General features: G+C 45.4%; 1 protein-coding gene across 3 annotated transcripts in view; it reads left to right on the top strand.

The window, feature by feature from the left end:
- ATP7A (ATPase copper transporting alpha) overlaps nucleotides 1–25067 on the top strand; it is a 48617-nt gene that overhangs the window by 17047 nt on the left and 6503 nt on the right. For 2 of the 3 annotated variants that reach the window (XM_066640279.1, XM_066640278.1), the window contains 21 exons: nucleotides 3689–3829; nucleotides 5384–5876; nucleotides 7839–8576; nucleotides 9348–9572; nucleotides 10716–10879; nucleotides 12776–12937; nucleotides 14012–14088; nucleotides 14506–14731; nucleotides 15229–15462; nucleotides 15896–15987; nucleotides 16549–16676; nucleotides 16803–16957; nucleotides 17646–17780; nucleotides 18413–18607; nucleotides 18741–18923; nucleotides 19752–19965; nucleotides 21494–21640; nucleotides 21863–22005; nucleotides 22458–22661; nucleotides 23085–23202; nucleotides 24903–25005. In XM_066640279.1, the coding sequence (XP_066496376.1) occupies nucleotides 3710–3829; nucleotides 5384–5876; nucleotides 7839–8576; nucleotides 9348–9572; nucleotides 10716–10879; nucleotides 12776–12937; nucleotides 14012–14088; nucleotides 14506–14731; nucleotides 15229–15462; nucleotides 15896–15987; nucleotides 16549–16676; nucleotides 16803–16957; nucleotides 17646–17780; nucleotides 18413–18607; nucleotides 18741–18923; nucleotides 19752–19965; nucleotides 21494–21640; nucleotides 21863–22005; nucleotides 22458–22661; nucleotides 23085–23202; nucleotides 24903–25005 (4256 nt within the window). In that variant the 5' untranslated portion in view covers nucleotides 3689–3709. The remainder of the gene's footprint in view (nucleotides 1–3688; nucleotides 3830–5383; nucleotides 5877–7838; nucleotides 8577–9347; nucleotides 9573–10715; nucleotides 10880–12775; nucleotides 12938–14011; nucleotides 14089–14505; nucleotides 14732–15228; nucleotides 15463–15895; nucleotides 15988–16548; nucleotides 16677–16802; nucleotides 16958–17645; nucleotides 17781–18412; nucleotides 18608–18740; nucleotides 18924–19751; nucleotides 19966–21493; nucleotides 21641–21862; nucleotides 22006–22457; nucleotides 22662–23084; nucleotides 23203–24902; nucleotides 25006–25067) is intronic. The other variant, XM_066640280.1, reaches the window with a different exon arrangement.

Consider the following 25067-nt stretch of genomic DNA (forward strand, 5'->3'; position numbering starts at 1 on the left):
CAGTGATCTGTCCCCATGAGCTGAACAGAGACTCTTGCCTAGTTCTCTCTGCTACAATAAAGTATATCATTTTGGACTGTATGAGGGGTGCATATGATGGAGTCTTTTTAGGTCTTCTGCACATTGAAAGTTGACACATCAGGGACAAGACTGGGCTAGAACTCTTCTTTCTTTTAACTAGTTTTCTGTGTGTAAGAGTAGCATTCAGTTATGTGAGTCTCTACCTCCAGTCTGTGGTAGCGTAGTCTAAACCAGTGATTTTCAATCTTTTTCATATCAAGGCACACTGACAAGGCACTAAAATGGTAAAGGCATACCATAAGGTTTTTGGTAATTGACAAGACATACCATGCTTCTAGTGGGAGGCTCACATCCCCCATTGGACCTACTAATAAATGACCTTGCCCCAAATTCCTGTGGCACACCTGTGGACCTCTCACAGTGCACCAGTGTGCCACAGCACAGAGGTTGAAAATGGCTGGTCTAAACACAGACTCATTGAGAACTATTGTATAGTCAACTGCTTGAAACATACTTCTGTGTGGGACAGCTTGGCCTCAGTGTCACCATCCTGTAAACCCTTAATCTGCCAACCTCACCTTTCCCTTTGGGGAAAGCACAACTGTTGCTTCCGGTCGGTCTTGTTTTGGGGTCGAATTGCATCTGGTTCTCTGATGAAGGGCTGGTCTCAGGTAGTCAGTCAAGCCCTATAATTTCTGGAGTCATTAAAGGAAATGAAGTTATGAAGGAAATGAAATGTCTGAAGTTATATATCTGGGGAAGTGATGTATAAATTAAAAGACGATCTGTATTTTCCTTTGCTGATATATCCAAGGCTGTAAATTACCTCTGAACGTTCTGTTTCTCGCAAGTGATCTTGGCAGGGTAATCCTGAATCAGTGGCAGGATGGAAAATAGTTCTTAAGTCTGTGGTCACTTTCTAGGGATTCTTAAATATCCATTGAATAGAACTGGGTTGGTTTGGTGCTATAGTCACAGAACTGAGAGTCACATTCCTTTACCAAAGCAAAGTTAGTTCATCTCTTTCCAGAAGACTAGCACAATATCTTTACTCAATTGTTGCTGCTGATCTCCTCCAATTTAGCAGCACCCAGCTGCTTCCATGTTCCCTAGTGGGTTGTGCGCCTGGTTTTCCTGGCAGAAGTGGCTGGGCACAGCAAACATTGGGGGAGACTGGAGGCAACAATGGCAGCCTCCCTGGTGAAATGGTAAACTCCAGTTGCACAAAGGAGCCGATTTTCAGCCTTTTCTCCAGTGTGGAGTAGACCATAGAAGTCACTGTGCTGTGAGAAGGAAAACGTTTGCTATTCTGTGTTCTTTTTAACTACACGTGTGCATGCTAAGACTTGAACTCAGTGGTGTGGGACAGAGTAACTTTTTGAGGAAGCATTGTCTGTCTGTCTGTCTAGAATATTTTGTATGCATTGTCACTGCCAAAGTTTACAAAGCAATTTACGTTGCCAAATAAATGAAAACAATTGTTCCCTATTCCCGAGGGGCTCAGTTTAAAAAGAAAAATGCACAAGAGAGACACGAGCAAACAGCTACCTGGAAGAATGCCATGAATAGGGACAGGTGCTCTCCTCTCAAATAAATATAATGGAGCCACCACTTAGGTTTCCCATTTAGCAGGAATGGTGTAAATTCAGGTGTAGAATGTAAGATACTTCAGTGACTTGATATCTTTTTCTTTTGTTTGTCTCCCCCCCCCCCCCGAAATTTAGATCTCATGATTGTGGTGTGTTTACGTTGGGGACGCACATTTCTTGGGGGGGGGCACATATGAAGATGAGAAACAGCTTTATTCTAAATCAAACCATTGGCCATCATTCTCTACTATAACTAGCAGCCTTTCCAAATAAATAAATCTTGCAGCTTGAAATCTTTTTACCTGACGGTGGCAGGATTTGAACTTGGCACATTGTTGCATGCAAGATTGTACTTCACTACAGAATTATGGCCCCTCCCACAGTGTAGAATTTGGCATGGAAATTTAGTAATGTCGAATACAGGAATTAATTGATCCAATTTGGTTGCAAACTTCTTTGTTTAATGTGGTCACAGGTGTTTTTGCAAATGGCCTACTCAGGCACGTATTGGAGATGGAAGCTTTAAATGAGTGCAGAAAGCCTATTTTCTATCCTAGAAAATAGAATATCCTGTATACACATACATTTTAAATGTTTTGCTCCTTATTTAGCATTCTGGCTTCTCCAGAATTTTGCACAAGCTGCAAGTGATGCTTTAATTGGGCTAATGAGCTGGTGCTCTCCATTTTGGAATTGTTGTAAACAAGGGCTTGGTCACATGAAATGTGGGTTGCAGAGGTGATTGTGTGATCACCATCTACTACTTGCATTGCTTAGGGAAGCCTCAGTCTTTGCACTTGTGGGTAATCAAGTGGCTGTTCTCTGAGCTCCCAGTTAATGGGTTTCTCAATCCACTAGCAGGGAACAACAAAGACTTCCTGTGGGCTAGCGCTTATATAACTTTGTTTTAGTGATGTCATCAAGTAGCTTGATTGGAGAAGTGGAACCCTCCTGGCCACTCTCTTGACCTAGATGGACAGATTTGACTGCCCAGTTGCTAAGCACATGCCAGTCCTGGTGGGGTAGTCATTCCAAATAGGAAGAAGAGCCTGTATCTAGCATATGGCAGGGGAAGAATGGTGTTTCTAAACAAAGAACAGCAATACCGCAAGAAGATTTTCCAGTAACTCTGAAAAGAAACTCAGGAAGATTTTCCAGACCACGGAACCTGTACAGGAGTCCCTTGGGAGTTCAAAATTGTCCAAAATTACAGAAAAAATGGGCAAAAAACGGCCTCTGGGGCTCTGTTGTACTTTTAAATAAATAACTTCAGTGATTTCTTCATGTGCAAAACATTTCTGTGCGTGATAGTTTTTGGTTAGTTCTCTATATAGCACTGTCAAATATGTGGCACTTCAGAGATTCAGGAAAAGAAAGGGCTCCACAGAACCCAAGTCTCAGTCTTGATCCCAGGGAGACAGCCAAGGTCTTGGCAAGAGACACATGGGAGCAAATGCAATTTTGCATCCTGGGGCTATTCGAATGTTTAACAGCTACCCTCTGTGGTTTTTGGCTAACTTCAGACAGTTGGACTGCTGTTCTTGTCAGTAGCATATCAGAGCTGTCGGCATAAAGCTGGCAGGTTTGCCATGGAGAAGTAAACTTCCTTCCGGCTTGAGCAACTTTTCACGCAGGCCAGGAAATAGCTCCACCTTACCTGACTACTCCCACTAACTTGGGTGGTTAGAAATCTACTGCTCTAGATACTGATGTGGCTAATTAAAATGTGTTGACTTCTACATAGCCGTGAAGTCCATAATAAACTCAGGAATGCTATTCCTCAGCAAATGTAATGAGCAAGAGAAAAAAATTGTGTGGTGGGGGGAACTGAAGAATTTCCTTAGCCTTCTCTTGAAGATTGAATGGCCTCACAGTGCAGTCTTGTGTATGTTTACTGAGAAATATGGCCTGCTGTGTTCAGTGGTGCTTTCTCCCAGATAAGTGTGTGTAGGATTATTACAGCCCGGGTGTGCAGCAGGCCCAAGGGCTTTCCACAGGCCACTCTCTACCTAACTTGGCGTATGTTTGTCACTCTTGGAACTCTTCATTTGTGCCATTATTTCCCTTGCTTTCTTCAGGAATGTGAAACTGTAAACAGAATGGATCCAACATCTGGAGCTAGATCAGTTGTTGTTTGTGTGGAAGGGATGACCTGCAATTCCTGCGTGCAGACCATTGAGCAGCATATTGGAAAACTTGATGGGGTTCATCACCTAAGAGTAAGTAACTGGATCTACTTAGCAGATCTGGGTCCAGGTGGGGTATAATGGAGGAAGATTTTGCTTTTAGGTACCTGGTATAATCTACCTTCTCACTTTCTGAGAAATAGGATCTCGCTGTCTACTTAGGGGGCTGGTTGTTCCCTTTTGAATACCCTAGAATGTAAAGGGCAGAGGGGAAATGATGCAGCTAATGCTGTTTCAAGAGCCTGCATTTTAGTTATCTTGCATGTAATTTCAAGTAACTCAATCAAGGGCTCCCTAACCAAAGGCAGAATGGCAGAATAGCTATTGTGCTTAAAGAGATTATGTTTGTGTAATTGGATCAGAGGGGTGCCCTCCTGGTTGTGCTTTGCCCCAGGAAACAGTGAAAGTGAAGGTAATGTAATGGGCCTGTGGATGGTATTGGTTTGGCCTTTTGGAAACTGAATTTGGGAAGAAGATTCCAGCCTGCAGGAAGCAAATCATGTTGGAGACGCTGTCCCCTTTCATCTGATATGAAAAGCAAAAGTGGTGCTTCATGTTCAGGTGACTTTCTTCTGCTTGTCATTTATAGAATCCTTCCTTTCATTTTACTTAGCACAGTCCCAAAATCTCCATCCGATTGCCTAAGAACCAGATTAATTGTCTGGCTTAAAAAAAAACCACCCTAAAACTGTTTGGAGAGGAACCAACTTTCTGACACTAATATACATGCTTATGTTTCTCAGAGGTAGCTTATCACCATTGCTGCTTTACCAGGAACAATGGATTTTGGTTAGCCAGTCAGTCTCTAGAGCAGGTGGAGGAAGAGGAAGATCTCTGTGCTGCTTAGGATGGCATCAATGCAGAAGATGTTACTGAACTCTGTTCTCATGTTGCAGTATCAAACAAGTTCCAAACTGTGTTTCTTTATTAGTAGGCATGCTAATAAAGATACTAGATACTGGACTGCACTGTATTGTTCTGTATCAAACGCTTTGACTTGCTGCTTCCTCTTGCCTTTGTCCTTTAACTGTTAATTCCACTGAATCATAACTCTTCCACAGTTCTCTTTTTCATATATCCACACTTGTTGAAACCTTTTCCTTATACCAGTGAATAATCTCCGCATTAGGGACCTCAAAATGCTTCTAAAAAGCAGAGATCTCTTGGTTTGGTTTGAAGCACCAAATGTTGGATTTTTTTTTTGCACAGTAACCAAGCCATTTAGATTTCTGTGCATAACTGCTAATCTAGGTTGTCAGGACTGTGTGTGGACTGTAATGTACACTTAAAAGTATTGAGAAAAGCACTGTGTGAGAAATGTATACTGTACTGTGTTGTTGTGTGTGGGATTCTGAAATCGCCTGGCTGCTTCCATTGTGGCTCATCTTGTAGCCAGTCATCTTGTCTTACAGATAAGTCCCAGTTAATTTGTGGTTTCATACCTTATTCATATCTTCTCGGCTGAGCAGAATCGCTGAACAAAGTGTCACAAAGACAAAGCTGCCTGCCATTAATGCCACCTTAAGGAGAATTTAATCCTGGTTTGGCAAAGTGGGCCGATACGTTTGTTTTCTCTTGGTCTGCCAGGTTTCGCTGGAAAACAAGAATGCAGCCATTATTTATAACCCCATGCAGCAAACCCCGGAATCGTTGCGGGACGCTATCGATGACATGGGGTTTGATGCTGCACTTATGGATGCAAACCCACAGCTGGTTCCACTGGACACCATTTTTCTTACAATTCCCACTCAGTCGGTTTTAACGTGCGAGCAGATCCGTGCCAGCCTCCTGAAGGCCAAAGGCGTCTTGGACGTGAAAACCTCTTCCGACAAGAAATCACTAGTTGCGACATTCGTGTCTTCCATTATCAACGGCGAGCAAATCAGCCAAATGATGCCGAGATCGAGTTCAGATAACACAGCAACACACGAGAGAGTTCGCGAAACGCATGAGGATGTGAACGTATCCCAGACAAGTGATACTGTGCTGAGGTTGAAAGTAGAGGGGATGACCTGCCATTCCTGCACAAGCACTATTGAGGGAAAGGTCGGCAAACTGCAGGGGGTCGCACGGATTAAAGGTAATCTAGAGATGATAAAAGGTGTTGAGTTTTTAACTCACCAAGGGGTTTCTGCCCATATACATTTTAAGATCATTTTCTCACAGGACTGGAGCCCTTTATTTGCCATAGCCTCCTGCAAGTCTAAGTGTATGTAAGACTAAGGGCACAATCCTGACCCCTTATGTCGGTACTTTCCAGCACTGGCGTAGCGGTGCCAATGGGACGTGTGCTGCATCCTGCAGTTGGGTGTCACTCACGGAGGCCTCCTCAAAGTAAGGGAGTGTTTGTTCCCTGACCTCAGTGCTGCATTGCCCTGATGTCAGTGCTGGAAAGCACTGACATAAGAGGTTAGGATTGCGCCCTAAGTGTATGTAACCGAACTGAATGCACATACAGTTGACCCTTCTTATCCATGATTTTCAGTATCTGTTGATGACGAACCCTCAGCTGGGAACCTCAGAGGACCTCCTGGATGTGACTGGAAGGCACTTTTGGTCGTGTTCAGGAGATCCTCTGCAGCCCAACTGCGGATTTAATTATTTGCAGAATTCAGTGTCCATGGAGGGTCCTGGAACTGATCAGCTGCAGGTACTGAGGACCTGCTGTACTTCCCCTGATCATGCTTGCCTCCATCCTCCTCCCCTAGTTTGTAAACTCCTTTGAAAAGGAACCCATCTCTCTCTTGCTGGTCTGCAAAGCATCGTTCATGTTGATGGGGCTTCAGAAGTAATGCCGTTGCATCTGAAAGCGGAAGTATGTATCAAAGACCGCATCCAACCTTCTGCCACTTCTAAATACCCAAGTAATAGAACCCAGGCAGGCTCCGTGCAGTCATAAGTAGGATTGGTTCTCAGTAGTTGAGAAACAACCAGGAAACAGCCCAAGGTTGTGCCTTGCAGAGTGGGTGGTTTGTCTGCCTTCCCCTTTAGCGGAACCCCTGCCCACTTTCCATGGCACAATTGCGTTTACATTGCCAGCAAAGGGGCAGGGTTTCCTATAGTGCCCTTCCTATTGGGACTGCTAAACTCTGCCCCAATGCATGTGACTCATTGCAAGCTATCGTAGCCGGCCTGCAGCTTTGGTTTGGCAAGTGTCTTTTCTCCTCCTAGCATTCAAGTAGCACCTGACGTTTCACAGGCTTGCAAAAGGACTTTTTTTTTTTTCCAGGCTTTGCCACTAAAAGTTATATTAGACTCTAACTTGGGGTGGGAGACTACCTTTAAACCAGCAGTTTCCAAAGTGTGGGTCGTGACCCAATTTTTTGGTGGGTCCTGTAGCACGGAGCCGAGCCTCCAACGAAAACATGGGTGAGAGAAAGATCAGATACCGAACTGCCGCAAACCCTGAGGCTATTCAAAAATCAGATAGCTTCTAGCTGCCCTGTAAAGAGCTGAGCTCCTGCAGTTTTCAAGATATCTGCTAATTGCCCTGCAAACGGTTCAGCTCTGCAGTTTGTAAGAAGCTGAGCTCCTGCAGTTTGTAAGCTTGTGTGAATGTAGGGGAATAAATGTTTGAGCATTTCTGGTTGTTGTTACTTCTAAATAAATATATTATTCCTTTCTGAATATTTTTTTAAAGTCCCATAAACCTAGATGAGTCCCAAAAAAGGGTTGTTTTAAAGAGTGCATCCCAGTGCTAAAAGGTTTGGGAACCACTGCTCTCTGGACTATTTCCATTTTTTAAAATTTTATTATACTTTGTAATAAGCATTTGGATAGTACTTGCTGAGTAAGCCAAACACTTCCCATGTATTATCTTGATGTCATCTTCACGAGAATCCTGAAATATGCGTACTATCCCCATAGCACAACTGAGAAGGAATGGCTTCCCTAAAGCCATGTAGTGAGTTTATGGCAGAGGTGAAATTCAAGCTGGGTCAGTCCCGATTCATACCTCAGTCTCTCTCCACTGTACCACACAGGTTTTAAGTAAAATATCACAGAGATGTGCCCTCAACGTATTTTTCCTTTTATCACCTAGTCTCCCTGGACAATCAGGAAGCCGTGGTGGTTTATGAGCCGCACTTGATCACATCGGAGGAAATAAAAAACCAGATTGAAGCTGCGGGTTTCACGGCCTCAATAAAGAAACAAGCTAAACCCGTCACGTTGGGCGCTATTGATACAGAGCGACTGAAGAATACGCAACCCTTGCGCTCAGAAAGAGCTCCGCTGGGCAACCCTGAGCACCTTCTCAATTTGAAGACCATCGCTTTCCGCATCGATGGCATGCACTGTAACTCATGCGTTCGCAATATTCAGAGCACCATATCAGCACTCCCCGCGGTATCTACCGTAGAGGTTTCCTTAGAGGGAAAATCTGCCATTCTAAAGTACAACCCCAGCCTAATCAGCGTCGATGCACTGAGAAGAGCCATAGAAGCCGTGTCCCCAGAGACTTTTAAAGTCAGCCTTTCTGAAGGATGTGAAAATGTGGAACTTGTAAATACTCCCAAATCTCCGGTGAAATCACCTGTCAAAGCCAACAACAGCACTGTCCACCCACTGACGCACTTCACTGTCATAAATATAGAGGGAATGACCTGTAATTCTTGTGTGCAGTCCATTGAGGGAGTTATTTCCCAAAAGCCGGGTGTGAAGTCAATCAGCGTGTCACTTCTGAAAAGAAACGGGACTATTGAATACGATCCTATGCTGATCTGTCCCGATGACTTAAAGAACTCCATTGAGGACATGGGTTTTGATGCATCCTTAGCAGGTAATATTGACCTCAGTGTTTTTCGTTCACTCTCAAGAGCAGGTGCTTCTTTAAAAATTAGTATTTTCTGGAGGAGAACGTACAGCGCTGCATAGTTCATTACTAGCTCTTTGATTCTGAGATGGGCCAGCCATGAGAAAGGTGAGGATGCTAACACAGGTTACAAGTTGGGTGCCATTAAGGGCCACAGACAGTGCTGTGAAGCTACATTTATTCTGGGAACAGGTGGCTATGGCTAAATATGATAGAAATTATTGGATATACCTTTGTTCCTTGTAGGGTAGATATTAGGATACAGGGGTGTGTGTGTGTGTGTCCCAGCTCTGCAGATCCTGTATTCACAGATACACTTATCCATGGTTCTCTGCCCCCTCCCAGCACCTATTACTTAACTGTTTTCCTTTACTGTGGCAACAAGTACTCATCTCTCTTCTTGTTGCAGAGAATGCCAGTTATAGAATGCTTGAGGAGGAACGCGAGAAGCAGCCATCCAGAGCGCTAGAGGAAGGAGACTAAGGTCACAATCCTATGCATGTCTACTCAGTTCCATTGTGTTCAGTGGGTCTTACTCCCAGGAAAGTGTGCATAGGATTGTGCTCTAAGAGAATGCTAAGAGAAAGCAGGAAGATTTCAGATGTATAGTTTTTTTTTTCTGCCTCCTCAATTTGAAGATGGCTGCACTTGGTGCTTATTTCAAAATGGGAGAGTCTGTTGACTATAATGGTGGCAACAGTTATTAATATTTTGTGATTTATTCTTTTGTGTTCCCAGCACCACCCAGCACAGAACCTGTAGTGCTCATAGCTCAGCCATCCCAGGAGAGGCCAGTAGAATCTCAGGATAATAAGTTCTCCCGGACGGAACCTCGCTCCAAGCTGTCGCCAGTCCACCAGAAGCAGGATACAGAGGCACCCTCCAAGTGTTACATTCAGGTCACTGGCATGACCTGTGCATCCTGCGTGGCGAACATTGAAAGGAACCTCAGGCGAGAAGATGGTGAGAGATGCTGTGGCACGTCTGATCTAAGGTTCCTGACAATGACTTGAGTGGCTCTTTATTGGTGGTAGTTTTGTTTTTATTTAGCCCCATTTATGTTCATGGAACTTTTCTCTCTGTGCCTCGAGAGTTTTGCAGTCTAGGTATTGGTAAAGGGAGACAACAGAGGGATGGTGAGAGAAGGTAAACAGTACACATGTCATTGTTTTGGTTGCATGTACTTTTGTGCTTATGTGTGTAAGGGATGGGGCTAAAGAGCTATAGCAAAGTCTTCATGGAAAAAGTGGGTCACCTGAATACAGTGGACCCTCCTTACCTCTGGGCTCAGCATCTGTGGATTTGAGCATCTGTGGATGCCAAACCCTTGGCTGGAGGGCCTCAGAGGACTTTCGGTCTCATCTGGGAGGCCTTCCGAGGAGGCCAGGAAGCCACGTGCCACCTCCTGAGGGCTGGGTGCAACTCCCAGGTAAGTTCTTGCACCCTCCCCCAGATTTAATTATCTGTGGATTTTGGTACCAGCAGGGGGTCCTAGAACTGATCCCCTGTGGATACCGAGGGCCCACTGTATTTAAAAACGAATCTTCAATCACTACACAGATGGGCCATTTGAGTGTTCGAACTGCAAGACTTAAAAGTCTGGCTGAATTTGTCCCCTGGGGCAAGGATGAAGGGGATGTGGAGGGAAGTGAAGCAGTGGGTTCTTTGCCCTTCTCTTTCCCAGTGGTTTTCAGACATAATGTCTTGAGCACTTGTTTTGTGGCCTGGTGCTCTCTAGTGCATGCCCCTGCAGTTCTCCTAAAGATTGAAGTGTATCAGGGCAGTTGGAAGGGGAGCATGTTCCAGATTCTTGCCACTCTTGCTCAGCGCTCATGAACATGTGCAAACAGTATAGCTCCCAGAGCAGCCTTGCAATCAACGTTTCAGGGAGCAGTCACCAGTCTCCACCTGAATCCCCTGATTGATAGCATTACTGTTAGTGGTAGAGTTTTGCACAGGGAGCCTGGTTTTGGGTCATCGCAGGAGGAAACCCACAGAAAAAGATTTCCCCGTGTTCTTGTTTGATCCAAAGAGGAAAATGTGATTTATTTAAGCTGCTCCTCATTTCTTCACCAAATGTGACAATGCTTGCCTTTGCGTTTCTAGGAATATACTCTGTCCTGGTGGCCCTCATGGCTGGGAAAGCAGAGGTGAGGTATAACCCTTCTGTCATTCAGCCGGTAGCGGTAGCAGAACTGATTCGAGAGCTGGGATTTGGAGCGACAGTCCTGGAGAACTGCGGCGAAGGGGATGGCACCCTGGAACTCGTTGTAAGCAGATCCTTTTAATAACAGTTCAACACCAGCTGAATGCAGCTATCTGTTGTCTAGGTGAACCCTTCCAATGAGTCTTTTTTACAGATACAGTTAGTGAAGATAAGTGCTGCCTGGTTGGTAATGTTGCAGGAGTCCATTTAGTCTAACTCTCAAAGCACTGAGTGAATTTAGATTGAGCACTCTTATTATTATTATTAACAGTATTTATATACCGCTTTTCAACTTCTTAAAAGTTCACAAAGCGGTTTACAGAGAAAAATCAAATAACTAATGACTCCCTGTCCCAAAAGGGCTCACAATCTAAAAAGATGCAAATGAATACCAGCAGACAGCCACTAGAACAGACAGTGCTGGGGTGAGGTGGGCCAGTTACTCTCCCCCTGCTAAAAAAAGGAGCACCCACTTGAAAAAGTGCCTCTTACCCAATTAGCAGGGGTAATTCTTCCTCCCATGCTTCCATAGTTCAGGGTGGGGTTTTCCATTCCACTTGACCAGAAGTGTAATCTCATTTTGGTTTTCATAGCGCACTATATGAAAGCATGCATAAGGTACTAAAAAGATCAGATTCTATTTTTTTAGTCATTTAGATTCCAAGTTCATTGGGGTCTTTTGGATGACTGCCCAACCTGGTGGGAGCCCCACATTCCTCTTTCAAACACATAGGTTTCTTTTCCTTCCCCCGTGTGCTTTTCCCTGCAGTGCCTGCTGCAACTTTCGCTTGCTCAAGAGGATGTGGCTGTGTGTCCCACCCAGAGCAGGGTGAGGTGGCTGACCTTGCACTCCTGCCTGGGCAGGAAGTACAGCTGCTGACAGACAGAATGAGAGAGGTTGAAATATTGGGGAAGAAGGTCAAGTGCACAAATATGCAGAGTTTTGGCCCTTATCTTTTCTGTTAAGAGAGAGTTTAGAAATGACTGGCAATGACACTAATGACCTTAACATGAGCAGAAATTTCATTTAATCCCCCCCCCCCATTCAGCCAGTCACTAGATTATCAAATGGTTGGCAACCTTCAGTCTTGAAAGACTATGGTATAAGCCTACAGCACCCAGTATTCCCAGGCGGTCTCCCATCCAAGTACTAACCAGGCCTGACCCTGCTTAGCTTCCCAGATCAAGGACATCTGCAAGAGGGATCTGAAGGCCTTAGGAGTGGACCTCAACAAGTGGGAAACCCTGGCCTCTGAGCGGCCCGCTTGGAGGCAGGCTGTGCAGCATGGCCTTTCCCAGTTTGAAGAGACACTTGGCCAACAGTCTGAGGCAAAGAAGGAAGGCCCATAGCCAGGGAGACAGGCCAGGGACACACTACACTTGCTCCCGTTGTGGAAGGGTTTGTCACTCCCGAATTGGCCTTTTCAGCCACACTAGACGCTGTTCCAGAACCACCTTTCAGAGCGCGATACCAGAGTCTTTCGAGACTGAAGGTTGCCAACATGCTGCTGCTTGCCAGATTATCAAATCTAATTCCTTATGTGTGGAAAATACGCTTGTTCTGCTTCATGCATTTCTATGGTAAACATGCACAATTTTTAAAGGCAGCATTAAATCATTATGAATTTAGTATGTGTGTCTGGTTCATAGCTGAATTGCTCAACACTGCTCTCTGTTGCCCATGTGGTCTGATTTCTTGATGCATGTGATAGTCGAAGGTTCCAGCCATTCTACAGTTCCTGTCATTCTACAGCCGTAGCTGCGGGGAGCTCACAAATTAAAACACAAGCAATTGCAGAATGAATACTGTAAAGCAGCTATAATAGTTCTTATTATCGCAACAATCAGCTGCCTTCCTTTTACCAGTTTTCTCTTGTCTCAGTTTGTTAGTATTGTGTACAGAATTATTCGTTGAGAAACCATGTTTTGCAAACAATAAATGTGTTGCTGCCCTTAACAGGTGAGAGGAATGACGTGTGCCTCCTGTGTTCACAAAATAGAGTCCACCCTTATGAAGACAAAAGGGGTTCTGTACAGCTCTGTGGCTCTTGCGACCAACAAAGCGCACATCAAGTATGACCCCGAGGTCGTTGGTCCTCGAGATGTCATACGGATTATAGAGGTGCATCTTCTCCTTTGAATATATTGGTTTGTGAATTATTATTGAATGATTAACAAAGCAAAAAGGGGGGAGGCGACATGAAGTGTGTAGTCAAAACTTGATTTGTTACATTTTCATCCTTCCCTTGGTCTAGGAAGCCCAGGGTGGCATGCACTGGTTCTCTTGCTCCCCTCATAGGGGGAAAACTTGAGGGTCCTTCACCTTTTAGAGGAGTTGCAGCAAACAGGCTCCTGCTACCAACTTACTATCTTACTAGAAGAATCATACAAACATGGTGATCAAACACTGAATAGGGCAGAAGTTTAATACAAACCTGAAGCATTGCCAAAGGCACCCAGATCTAAATACAGTAGACTTCCAGTAATCTGGCATGTTTGCGGCCTAGGTGGTGCCACATTATCAGGTGCCACAAGAGGTCTGTGGAGGAGATGGAGGCCTGTGGAGACCAAGTTGTCACCATTGTAGCTCAGCGTAATGTTGCAGCAGTTGAGAGTGACTGTCAAATTCTGTATGTTTAGGCACTCAAAATTTTAAAGACTTTATTCTGTCTTTTGAATCTACCTTTAAGATCTTTGGGAGAAGCTCTGTTCTGTGTGCCTTCATTGAGTGAGGCTCTACACGTGCAGGACAGAGCCTTCTCTGTGGTAGACCCCCAGATGTGGAACTTCCTGCCTCAGGAAATTTGGGAGGCCCTTTCTCTCTCTGCCTTTGAACAAGTGCTTAAGACACACTTGTTCTGCCAAGCTTTTGGCTTTGTATCTGCTGCTGCTGGAGTGTGGTGTTTCTGTTTTAAACGGTTGAATTTGATTTTATGTTTTTAGATGCTTGTTAGCCACCTTAGGACTATGTAGTGAAAGGTGGTATAGATAGGAATTAAGTAAATATCCTAGTTCAAAAGATTGTGCTAAAAAGTAAATCTAAGTCTTTGGCTATCTTACCAAAGGGCTATGCAAATTACTAAATGTTTGAAGTATTTTTTCTGACCAGACCTGGGGTGTGTATATATCAGCAGTTTTCGTGGCAGGATATGTGTGTGGCATTCTTATATTAACACAAGTTTGTACCTGTTTCCAGAATTTAGGGTTTAATACTGAATTGGTGAAGAAGGATAGATCTGCCAGCCACTTAGATCACAAACAGGAAATAAGACAGTACGTATTTTCTGTTCCTTCTCTCATTTGGGCTTATACGTGTTTTGTGATCCAGTGAAGGTGAAGCCACACACCTTGCAACTAACATCTACTGTCTGTTGTTCCTGGGAGCTGTGGATGTGGAGGCTGCTACAGCTTTAAGATCCAGTAGCAGCCATAGCCAGAAAAGTGATGGCAATAGTATGTAAGCCAGTTTGAGGGGCCTCGGACTGAAAGGGAGGATATAAATAAGTGGCATAATTCAACTTCTCTGTTAAAAATACAGTACTTGGGTTTGTTCTGCACACAAAGTGTGATAAGTGTGAGGTTTTGGCTGATTAGTCAAGACGTTCTATCCAGCTTTGCATAATTTCACTCACTGTGATTATTTTGTGTCTGTGTGTGCGCCCCTCCCCTGTTCTTTTACTGTTGCCTTAGATGGAGGCGGTCCTTCCTGATCAGCCTCATTTTCTGCATCCCTGTAATGGGGCTAATGATTTACATGATGGTGATGGACAGCCACATGTCGGCCATGCACAAGGGGAAAAACATGACTGAAGAAGAAATGGAAGCCTATCACTCCTCCATGTTTCTGGAGCGCCAGATCCTCCCTGGGTTGTCCATCATGAATTTGCTCTCCTTTCTTCTCTGTGTTCCTGTGCAGGCAAGTAGATACGTGCTGAATATTAGCATGATAACATTTAAACGTTGTGCCTGTGGATCAGTGCTCTGCTTAAGGACCTGTGCCAAAACTTCCATTTGCACTATACGGGCAGCTGAACTTGGTTAGGCCACTGGGAGCCTTTAAGGCAGCGATTTTCAATCTTCCTTTGCTCGCAACACACTGTCCTCTATGGTTTTCTTTATGGTCTTTGCCACTATGATGTCACTACCGGGAGACTCTTCCAGGTTCTGCAGCTCTATTTCTAAGGTTGCTGTCTGTAGTAATGAATTGTCTGTTCCTCCGCTGGGTAGAGGAAGAGGGACCAACAATTTATTACTACAGCATTTCTCCAACTGTGGGTCAGGACCCACTAAGTGGATCGTGAGCCAATTTCATGTAGCACCTAGTTCAACCACAATTAAAAATACAGAACTGAAAATGTGAGTGCCTGAGTATCTGTGTTGAGATTTGAGTCATAACTGTTGCTTTCCTTGCAGTTGTTTGGAGGCTGGTATTTCTACATCCAAGCATACAAAGCGCTGAAGCACAAGACTGCCAACATGGACGTGCTGATCGTTTTGGCAACCACCATTGCTTTTGTCTACTCCTTTGTTATCCTCCTGGTTGCAATGGTTGAGAGGGCCAAGGTCAATCCCGTGACCTTCTTTGACACGCCGCCCATGCTCTTTGTGTTCATAGCGTTGGGGCGATGGCTGGAGCATGTTGCCAAGGTGAACTGAAAAACAGCTGCTCAGATTTGACGTAGGGAGATAGAAATGGCTAAAGCACTTTCTGATGAGTTACTGATAATCTGCAAGATGCTCTTAGCAGAAATCCAAGAGTAAAGTCAGCTATTCTGTTTTACGTTGGATGGAAATAGTTCAGATGTTCACTGATGCCACTGAAAGCACACTTTCCCCCATGCTTCAGTGTCTGTCTTCATCTCACATCAAATGAGAGGGAAAACTGTATGTAGAATCGTAATTGATTCTAAACTTAAAAACAGGTTTTAAGGGTCTGGCTAACTGAACCAAGGGTCTCCCTTGGCTAGGTTGTGATCAGCATTTGTTTGAAAGGCTAGCTTGTGTTGCAGGTGGCTCTGCAGCCTGCAGTACCCTTTTGGTGCTACTTTGAATGCTAAAAGCACAACTCCATGTTTTGTAGGGTAAAACATCAGAAGCCCTTGCGAAACTAATTTCACTGCAGGCAACAGAAGCAACGATTGTAAGCTTAGGCCCAGACAACACCCTCTTGAGGTACTGTGTTTTTTCTAGTATGGTTTTTTATTAAAAATTTAAAACACTGTAAATACACTTCTGTGTATAGTGGTTTAGCTTGTGTAAAAATAGTGCCACGTGGTCCATGACATCCTACAGACTGGACCTAAGCAAGTGTCTCTCCTGAAGAGTTTACAGTTAAATGATAGATATGGAATGGGGGACAAAGGGAGGGAAGGATGAGAATGTGCCCAGACTGTGAATGTGCCCAGATTCAGGCACATGTTGTTACGTGTTGTTTTAACTGGGGCTAAGCAGTGTGTGAATTATGGGAGGAAAGGTAGAGGAATCCTTAATGAAACTTGTTCTATTCCTAGTACCTTTTTAAAAACAGTTGTGGGGGGAGGGACTGGGCCGCTTCTGTGTTCCCCTGTAATTCAAGCCCATAAAATAAGCAACTAGGCCAAAGATTCCATGGAAGAGATGGATTTGGAGGAGGACTTTGGGGAACAGGAGGATGATGGCCCAGGATCTTCAGCCTGAAGTCTTGCTTCACATTCACATCGCTGGCTTGATGGTATTTTTATGTCCACTTCTCAGCGAGGAGCAAGTTGATGTGGAGCTGGTTCAGCGAGGCGATGTTATCAAAGTGGTCCCAGGAGGGAAGTTTCCAGTGGACGGTCGTGTTCTTGAAGGTCATTCTATGGTGGACGAATCACTCATCACAGGCAAGCTCTGTTGCTTTATGTCTCTTTCTGGGAACCAGTTTGTGGCACTCGATGTATGGTCAGTAGGGATGAGGAAGTGTTGCAAGCATTGTCCCCTGATGTTTTCTTGACTTTCTGCTCGTGCAGGAGAAGCAATGCCTGTGACTAAAAAACCTGGCAGCACCGTCATTGCAGGTTCCATCAATCAGAATGGTTCGCTGCTGATCTCCGCAACCCATGTGGGGAATGACACAACCCTCTCCCAGATTGTCAAGCTTGTGGAAGAAGCACAGACCTCCAAGGTATTTTCGAGAAATAATAGTAGGGCGGAAGCAAAGGGTTTCATCCAGTGTTTGGCTGTGATTCAGCATTCATGCTATACGCATCCCAGTGGCATTAGTGCATACTGAAATTCTGTGCAGGACTGAGCTTAGGGATGGAGATTACTAGCAATTCTTAACATTCTGTCTCTCCTGTACTTCACTCCTGGCATTTGGAATGCCGTAACAAAAAAGCTTGGACTGAATATCTTCAAGTGTTGTTCCAAGAAAACACCATAAACATGGCCACCTAAATGAGTGACAGCAGCAGCTGTTACCTGCAGATCCCCAATCTCATCTGATCTCGGAAGCTAAGCAGCATCAGGCCTGGTTAGTACTTGGATGGGAGACTGCCTGGGAATACCGGGTGCTGTAGGCTTATACCATAGTCTTTCGAGACTGAAGGTTGCCAGCCAACCAAATGAGTGAGATGTGAGCATCCCTGGGGAGCCCCTGCCAGTCACAGTAGAGGGCTAGGATGGACCAATGGCCTGACTCTGCATAGGACAGCTTCATATGTTGATGTGACTGCAGAAAAAAAGCACCAGTGCAAGTTTGGCAGTGGTAGAAAAACATCAGTTATTCCAAGTTGACTGCAAGTCTGTGTGTCACCTGCCAAAGCCCAACAGGCTGGTGAAACTGATTGCTTGTGTGTTTCCCCCTCTCTCAGGCTCCAATTCAGCAATTTGCAGACAAACTGAGTGGCTACTTCGTTCCTTTCATTGTTGGCGTCTCTGCAGTTACGCTTTTTGCCTGGATCGTGATTGGATTTGTCAATTTTGACATCGTGGAAAAGTATTTCCTTGTAAGTTTCTGTTTTTATGAAATGTTTGATATAAGAATATGGAGACTTAGTGCTTTCTATACCGCCTCTGGAAGGTTCAAAGTGCTTCGCGTGAACAGTTAAAAGCTTTGTTAATTGGCATCCATGGGAAGCAGAGGCTGCTGGTTAACCAGATATGCTGATTATCAGAACTTGTGCTTAATGAAATCTTTCTGCCTGCCAGCCAATCGTCATCCCCCCGTTGCTTACTAAACAGGGCTTGGTTCTGCAGGGCTGTTCCATGCTCCTTCTTCCCTCTCAGGGTCCTCTAGGAATGGAGACCCTTGGCTTTCAAAACAGGGCCCTGGAGAGGAAGGAGTGGGGCTGCAGAGTTGAGCCGGGGCTGGCAGGTTGATTTTGTTAGCTCAGCACCTCTGCCTCAGGCAAGCAGAGATGTCGGTTAACGATGTCCTTGCAATATTGCCCTGATGCAATCTGTCCAACAGTTCTGCAAGGGCAAGTATTGTTATCATCATCATGTCCGTATAGCGGGTGGGTGGAGTTCGTGGCAGAGGTGAGATTCAGACCATCAGACGCCTAACGCACAGCACTCGTGCCCAAGAATCTGTTCGTATGATAAATTATTCCTGCTCCTTTTCTTTTTGTACCAACAGGGATACAACAAGAGCATTTCCAGAGCTGAAGTGATCATCCGCTTTGCTTTCCAAGCCTCCATCACCGTGCTCTGCATTGCCTGTCCGTGTTCGTTGGGCTTAGCCACACCAACAGCCGTCATGGTGGGGACTGGCGTGGGAGCGCAAAACGGCATCTTGATCAAAGGAGGAGAACCACTAGAGATGGCGCACAAGGTGAGAAATCCGATTTCCTTCCTGATTGGGCCGAAAGGGGAAAATCTGTCATGATCTGTTTAAAAACATCAGCCTCACCTTTTGTTTGAGCTCCTGAGTAACAAGAGGGGTGTGTGTGTGTGTGCGTTTGCAGGTTAAAGTTGTGGTGTTTGATAAGACAGGGACCATCACCCACGGGGCTCCAGTGGTCATGCAGGTGAAGATGCTCGTGGAGAGTAACCGGATGTCCCGCAACAAGATTTTGGCGCTGTTGGGAACCGCAGAGAGTAGCAGTGAGCACCCTCTGGGAGCGGCTATAACAAAATACTGCAAACAGGTGGAGTGGCAAATCTGTTAGATAAAAAAAGATAATGCTATTTGTTTTGTGGTGGGCATAAAACCATGTGAGGGATTCCATTGTCTAAATTGTTCAGACATACTGCAGAGTAGCTCCTTCACCATGCTTTTGCATGGTAGAAGCTAATCTGAAACCTAAGAGAGTGCCAGAATTCTTTTCACTGTGCACATTTGGAGTCCAGGTGAGCAACTTCCCAAAAGTCTTGTGGGGAAGGCTGAGAATTTGACTGTAGAGCTTGGAGCTCATAACCGATGCTCTTAACCACCATGGGTGCAGTAATGCAACAGTCACGGTGTTCAGAGAAGGAGAGGTATACATGCTTCAGAATGAGGCGTAGTGCTTGGTATATATTGGACCAGAAGCAGTGAGGCCTACGCTGAAAAACCCTATGGTGAAATGCGCCAAGTTGTTAAGACAGAAATGGGGAGTTTGCGCCATGTATGCAACCCTGAGATGTACAGAGGAAAGGTAGCTCACAAATCCAATACATACAATCACAAAATGTGTACCAGACAGGTGAATTATACAATTGCATTTTATGTGGATAATTCTTGCCTAGAAACAGACTTTATTGAAGTGTCTTTTAATTTAGGAAGCTGATGTGCTGCCCGGCCTTGTGTGGTGCTGTACTTTCAGCCTCCAAAATGCAATTGTGTGTATTATCATCTCCCTTTGAGTCGCAGTCTTGCATTAGGACATGTTGCTTTTCTGTAGGATAGCTTTTTAAATTCTTAGTAAAGTCAGGTTGAACTTGGCACAACCTGTGAACTTGGCACAACAGTGTCGGACTCTTTGCTTCCTCTTTAGGAATTGGACACAGAGACCCTTGGCACGTGTACGGACTTTCAGGTAGTCCCTGGTTGTGGCATTACCTGTAAAGTCACCAACATCGAAGCTCTGCTCTACAGCAGGAGTGAGTCAGTTGAAGAGAACAATGTCAGGAACGCATCCCTTGTGAAAATTGATGAAGAGCTTGAGGGATCAATGCAACCTGCCTTGATTATTGATGAGCAGCTGCCAAGTAAGTGGAGACAAACTTGTGGAATATGCTCCGTGCTCCCCTGAAGCCTGCCTTAGCCAGGGCATTGCTAGGGTAATGACAAGGAAAGAATTTACTGGAGCCTGTGAATGTGTGTGTATGCAAGGAAGAGCTGATAGGGGGGTTAAATATGTGAGAGCATTTGATTAAGGCACCAACTGTTCAAATTCACCTTTCCTAATAGAGCATTACCTCTAAAAAAGGTACATTCAGACACTGAGGGCATATTCAGACTTGTAACTCCCCTGTCTGCAGCTTGAAGTGGTATAGTCTGGCTCGAGCTTGGTTGTAGCTTGTACCATGTTTGTTGTTGTTGTTGGCAACCTTCAGTCTCGAGAGACTATGGTATTGCGCTCTGAAAGGTGGTTTTGGAACATCGTCTAGTGTGGCTGAAAAGGCCGATTCGGGAGTGACAATCCCTTCCACACCGGGAGCAAGTGCAGTCTGTCCCTGGTCTGTTTCCCTGGCTATGGGCCTTCCTTCTTTGCCTCTTTGCCTCAGACTGTTGGCCAAGTGTCTCTTCAAACTGGGAAAGGCCATGCTGCACAGCCTGCCTCCAAGCGGGCCGCTCAGAGGCCAGGGTTTCCCACCTGTTGAGGTCCACTCCTAAGGCCTTCAGATCCCTCTTGCAGATGTCCTTGTATCGCAGCTGTGGTCTACCTGTAGGGCACTTTCCTTGCACGAGTTCTCCATAGAGGAGATCCTTTGGGATCCGGCCATTATCCATTCTCACGACATGACCGAGCCAACGCAGGCGTCTCTGTTTCAGCAGTGCATACATGCTAGGGATTCCAGCACGTTCCAGGACTGTGTTGTTAGGAACTTTGTCCTGCCAGGTGATGCCGAGAATGCATCAGAGGCAGCGCATGTGGAAAGCGTTCAGTTTCCTCTCCTGTTGTGAGCGAAGAGTCCATGACTCGCTGCAGTACAGAAGTGTACTCAGGACGCAAGCTCTGTAGACCTGGATCTTGGTATGTTCCGTCAGCTTCTTGTTGGACCAGACTCTCTTTGTGAGTCTGGAAAACGTGGTAGCTGCTTTACCGATGCGTTTGTTTAGTTCGGTATCGAGAGAAAGAGTGTCAGAGATCGTTGAGCCAAGGTACACAAAGTCATGGACAACCTCCAGTTCATGCTCAGAGATTGTAATGCAGGGAGGTGAGTCTACATCCTGAACCATGACCTGTGTTTTCTTCAGGCTGATCATCAGTCCAAAATCTTGGCAGGCCTTGCTAAAACGATCCATGAGCTGCTAGAGATCTTTGGCAGAGTGGGTAGTGACAGCTGCATCGTCGGCAAAGAGGAAGTCACGCAGACATTTCATGTAGCTTGATTGAAAACACATCTGTGCACCAGACAGATGATTCTGGCGGCTCTCCTGTAATTTCTCGACACACAGTTGATCTAGCAGTGAACAGAGATTCCTGTGAATGTGGCATTCTGGGACCATTTATTTGATGTCTTGTGTTTGGATAATGATAATATCTTTTTTCTTTTACTGCTTTCCTTTCAGCAACCTGGAATCCACACAAGTATTCTGTCCTCATTGGAAACAGGGAGTGGATGACGAGAAACGGCCTTCTTGTCCGAGCTGATGTGGATAACACCATGATTGAGCATGAGCGTCGAGGTCGCACTGCTGTGCTTGTTGCAGTAGATGGTAAGATTGGTACTTGATTACTGTGGTCTTCATTGAAAGCTGAAGCAATTAAAGTGTTGAGAATATTGAAACAAACTAATTTTGTGCTTGCCGTCTCACTAGAGGGCTAGAGAAGCTAGAGGGCTAGAGAAGCAAGGGAAGAAAAGAGAGTCCTTGGTTTTCTGTGTTCTCCAGAAAATGGCAATGGGGATTAATGGAAACCTGTTCATGATCTCCGTGTAGGAGAACTGTGTGGTCTGGTTGCTATTGCTGACACCGTGAAACCCGAAGCGGAGCTGGCAGTCCGCACCTTGAAGGCCATGGGCTTAGAAGTGGTTTTGATGACTGGCGACAACAGCAAGACAGCTCGGTCGATCGCCTCTCAGGTAAGCAGCTAGGCATTCTTGTGTCAGTTTGTCTCGCATTGCTTGTGCTTCAGTAAATTTTCTAAACTTCCAGGGCTGAAGATAGTAAAACCGAAGATTAAATGAATAAACTCATTCTTTAGGAATGCACAGCAGCAAGTGAGAACTGACAGTGTAGCTGTTTCACCTCCAAGCAGCATTTGTGTTCTGTAGGCTAATAAAATTCTTTTCTTTTCTGGCCTCCAGAATTTAGTAGAATTGTGCAGTGAATTCAGTTATTCTCTCTGTGTGTGTTAACAGTTCAGTAGGCAGCATAAATGCCACTGACTGGAACGTTGTTCCTGCTGCACAGAGAATCAGCATTTCTCTTGGGTTTTGCTGCAGTATAGCATCGCTAGATCTCTGCTCATTCTCCTGCAGCCTCTATTGTGCCCTGGTGGTCTTCTGACAGAGTTCTCATCTCTCTGTTTCAGGTTGGCATCACAAAGGTGTTTGCAGAGGTGCTTCCCTCCCACAAGGTGGCCAAAGTGAAACAACTGCAGGAGGAAGGGAAGCGGGTTGCGATGGTGGGGGATGGGATCAACGACTCCCCTGCTCTTGCCATGGCCAACGTGGGCATTGCCATCGGGACCGGCACAGATGTGGCCATTGAGGCAGCCGATGTGGTTTTAATCAGGGTGAGTGAGGGGATGGAGCTGCAGGGCCTCCAGAAGGCAATTTCTCATGTGTATAAAATGCATTCAGGAAGCTGTCTGGAAGGAATCAAACTCCCTACATGCTTCTGTGCTGTAAAGGGAAAAGTGACCATGTGTAAGATGGGTGCATCCTTTTTAGTTGACACGCAGTGCATGTATTTAGCATTTTAGTACTTCAAAAAGTGAAATGAGGACTGCCCCCCAGCAGTGGGGCTGCTGTTTCCAAGCTGGTGCCGTCTCTCTCTGTGGGTGGTGGAGGAGGGGCCTTGGGTGTGACCAGTTGTATTAATAGCCTGTGAGCCCAGTATGAAGTGTGCATTTGTTGTACTTGATAAGAACTTCCACTGTGGTGTAAAATGAGCCCATTCACTGATGTGACTCTTCTTGTAAATATTCATTTGGCAGAATGATTTGCTGGATGTGGTGGCAAGCATAGATTTATCAAGGAAGACCGTGAGAAGGATACGGATCAATTTTGTCTTCGCTCTCATCTACAATCTGGTGGGAGTTCCTGTGGCTGCTGGTATGTGACTTAAGGTGACAGCAGGAAGGTGCAAAAAAATCAGTTTTTCTTGTTTGTTGTATTTGTTTGAGAGTAGGTGCCAAATTTCTGGGGGACAGATTAGAGAGGACAGTCGACCCATGGCATCAGGGTTCTGTTCCCAGAAGCCCCACAATTGCCAAAACTTGTGGATAAACAAATCCACGGGTATCAGCACCTTTAACCCTCCAGAGGAAGTGGATCTGTGCTTAGGTTGCCTCTGGAGGGTGTTCTGAGATCTTTGGGAGGTCTTAGAAGGTTACTTCTGTTTTTTTTTGGGGGGGGGGGGAAACCACTTGCTGCCTCCACAGACCTCAGAACACCTTCCAGAGGCGACCAGAGCGCAGCTCCAGTTGCCTTTGGAAGCTCCAAATCAGGCTGATCCTGCAGGTTCTGGACCCACAGAAAGTCAAATCCATGGGTCCCAAATCCACAGATAAAGAGTCCTGGCTGTAGATGCCAAATTTCTTGCATCAGGCAGTGGAATTTTGTGATTACTAAAAACACATCATACTGGAAAAGGCACACAAACAGCTACTGTTTGCCTTGGTCCTTCGGTCTAAGATGCTGCTCAAAGCAATCTTGAGAACAGCAAAGGTTTCTCAGTCCTTTTGTAAGCCACACGAAATGGTAAAATCTGTGGAACGGCATACAGACTGTGGTGGTCCACACCATCTCACATTTTACCCCCCCCCCCCGCCAGGCATTTCAGTTATGTTCACTAACCCTGCTGAGTTGGTTTAGGATTCCCTGGTGTTGTTTGTTTTGGGTTTGATTATTGTTAGGATACTTTCAATGGCTTTAATTATTTTTATATTGAGATGTATACATTGTTTTGTGTGTATGAACACCTGGGGAGGCCTTTTGGGGGCCAAATGATGGGATATCCTCGTTGGCATCTTTCAGTCTCGGAAGACTCTGGTATCGTGCTCTGAATGGTGATTCTGGAACAGTGTCTAGTGTGGTTGAAAAGGCCGATTCGGGAGTGACAATCCCTTCCACACTGGGAGCAAGTGCAGTCTGTCCCTGGTCTGTCTCCCTGGCTATGGGCCTTCCTTCTTTGCCTCTTTGCCTCAGTCTGTTGGGAAAGTGCCTCTTCAAACTGGGAAAGGCCATGCTGCGCAGCCTGCCTCCAAGCGGGACGCTCAGAGGCCAAGGTTTTCCACCTGTTGAGGTCCATTCCTAAGGCCTTCAGATCCCTCTTGCAGATGTCCTTGTATCGCAGCTGTGGTCTACCTGTAGGGCGCTTTCCCTGCACAAGTTCTCCATAGAGGAGATCCTACAGTGCCCTTCATGTCCTCATGGAAAGAACAGATGATGCTAAGGAGCCTGGGTGGACATCCAGTCTTAGGGAGAATCTTGAAGAGGCCGTCCCTGCTGACCAGGTTGAAAGCCTTCGTGAGATCTATGAAGGCTATAAAGAGTGGCTGTCTTTGTTCCCTGCATTTCTCCTGCAGCTGTCTAAGGGCGAAAAACCTTATCAGTGGTGGACCTGTTGGCTTGGAATCCGAGATATAAATCTGATATATAAATGGTGGGATATAAATCCCTAAATATGTAAATGTAAGATGCTTGGTTTCCTAGTTTATACCTCACTTTTCTTAGTGCCTTTGCTGTTCACAATCGTGTTTGAGCATTTGAAATTGGACTCTGCCTTGAGCTCCTGCGCGTTCCTTTCCTAGGGGTCTTCCTTCCCATTGGTGTGGTCCTACAGCCTTGGATGGGCTCTGCAGCAATGGCTGCTTCTTCCGTTTCTGTTGTGTTGTCTTCACTGTTGCTGAAGCTGTAAGTATGACCTGCTTGCATATTAATCCATTATCCTCCCTTTAGTGCTTCTTGGCGATTGT

The sequence above is a fragment of the Tiliqua scincoides genome, chromosome 12, assembly GCF_035046505.1.
Source record: "Tiliqua scincoides isolate rTilSci1 chromosome 12, rTilSci1.hap2, whole genome shotgun sequence".
NCBI classification, from domain to species: Eukaryota; Metazoa; Chordata; class Lepidosauria; order Squamata; family Scincidae; genus Tiliqua; species Tiliqua scincoides.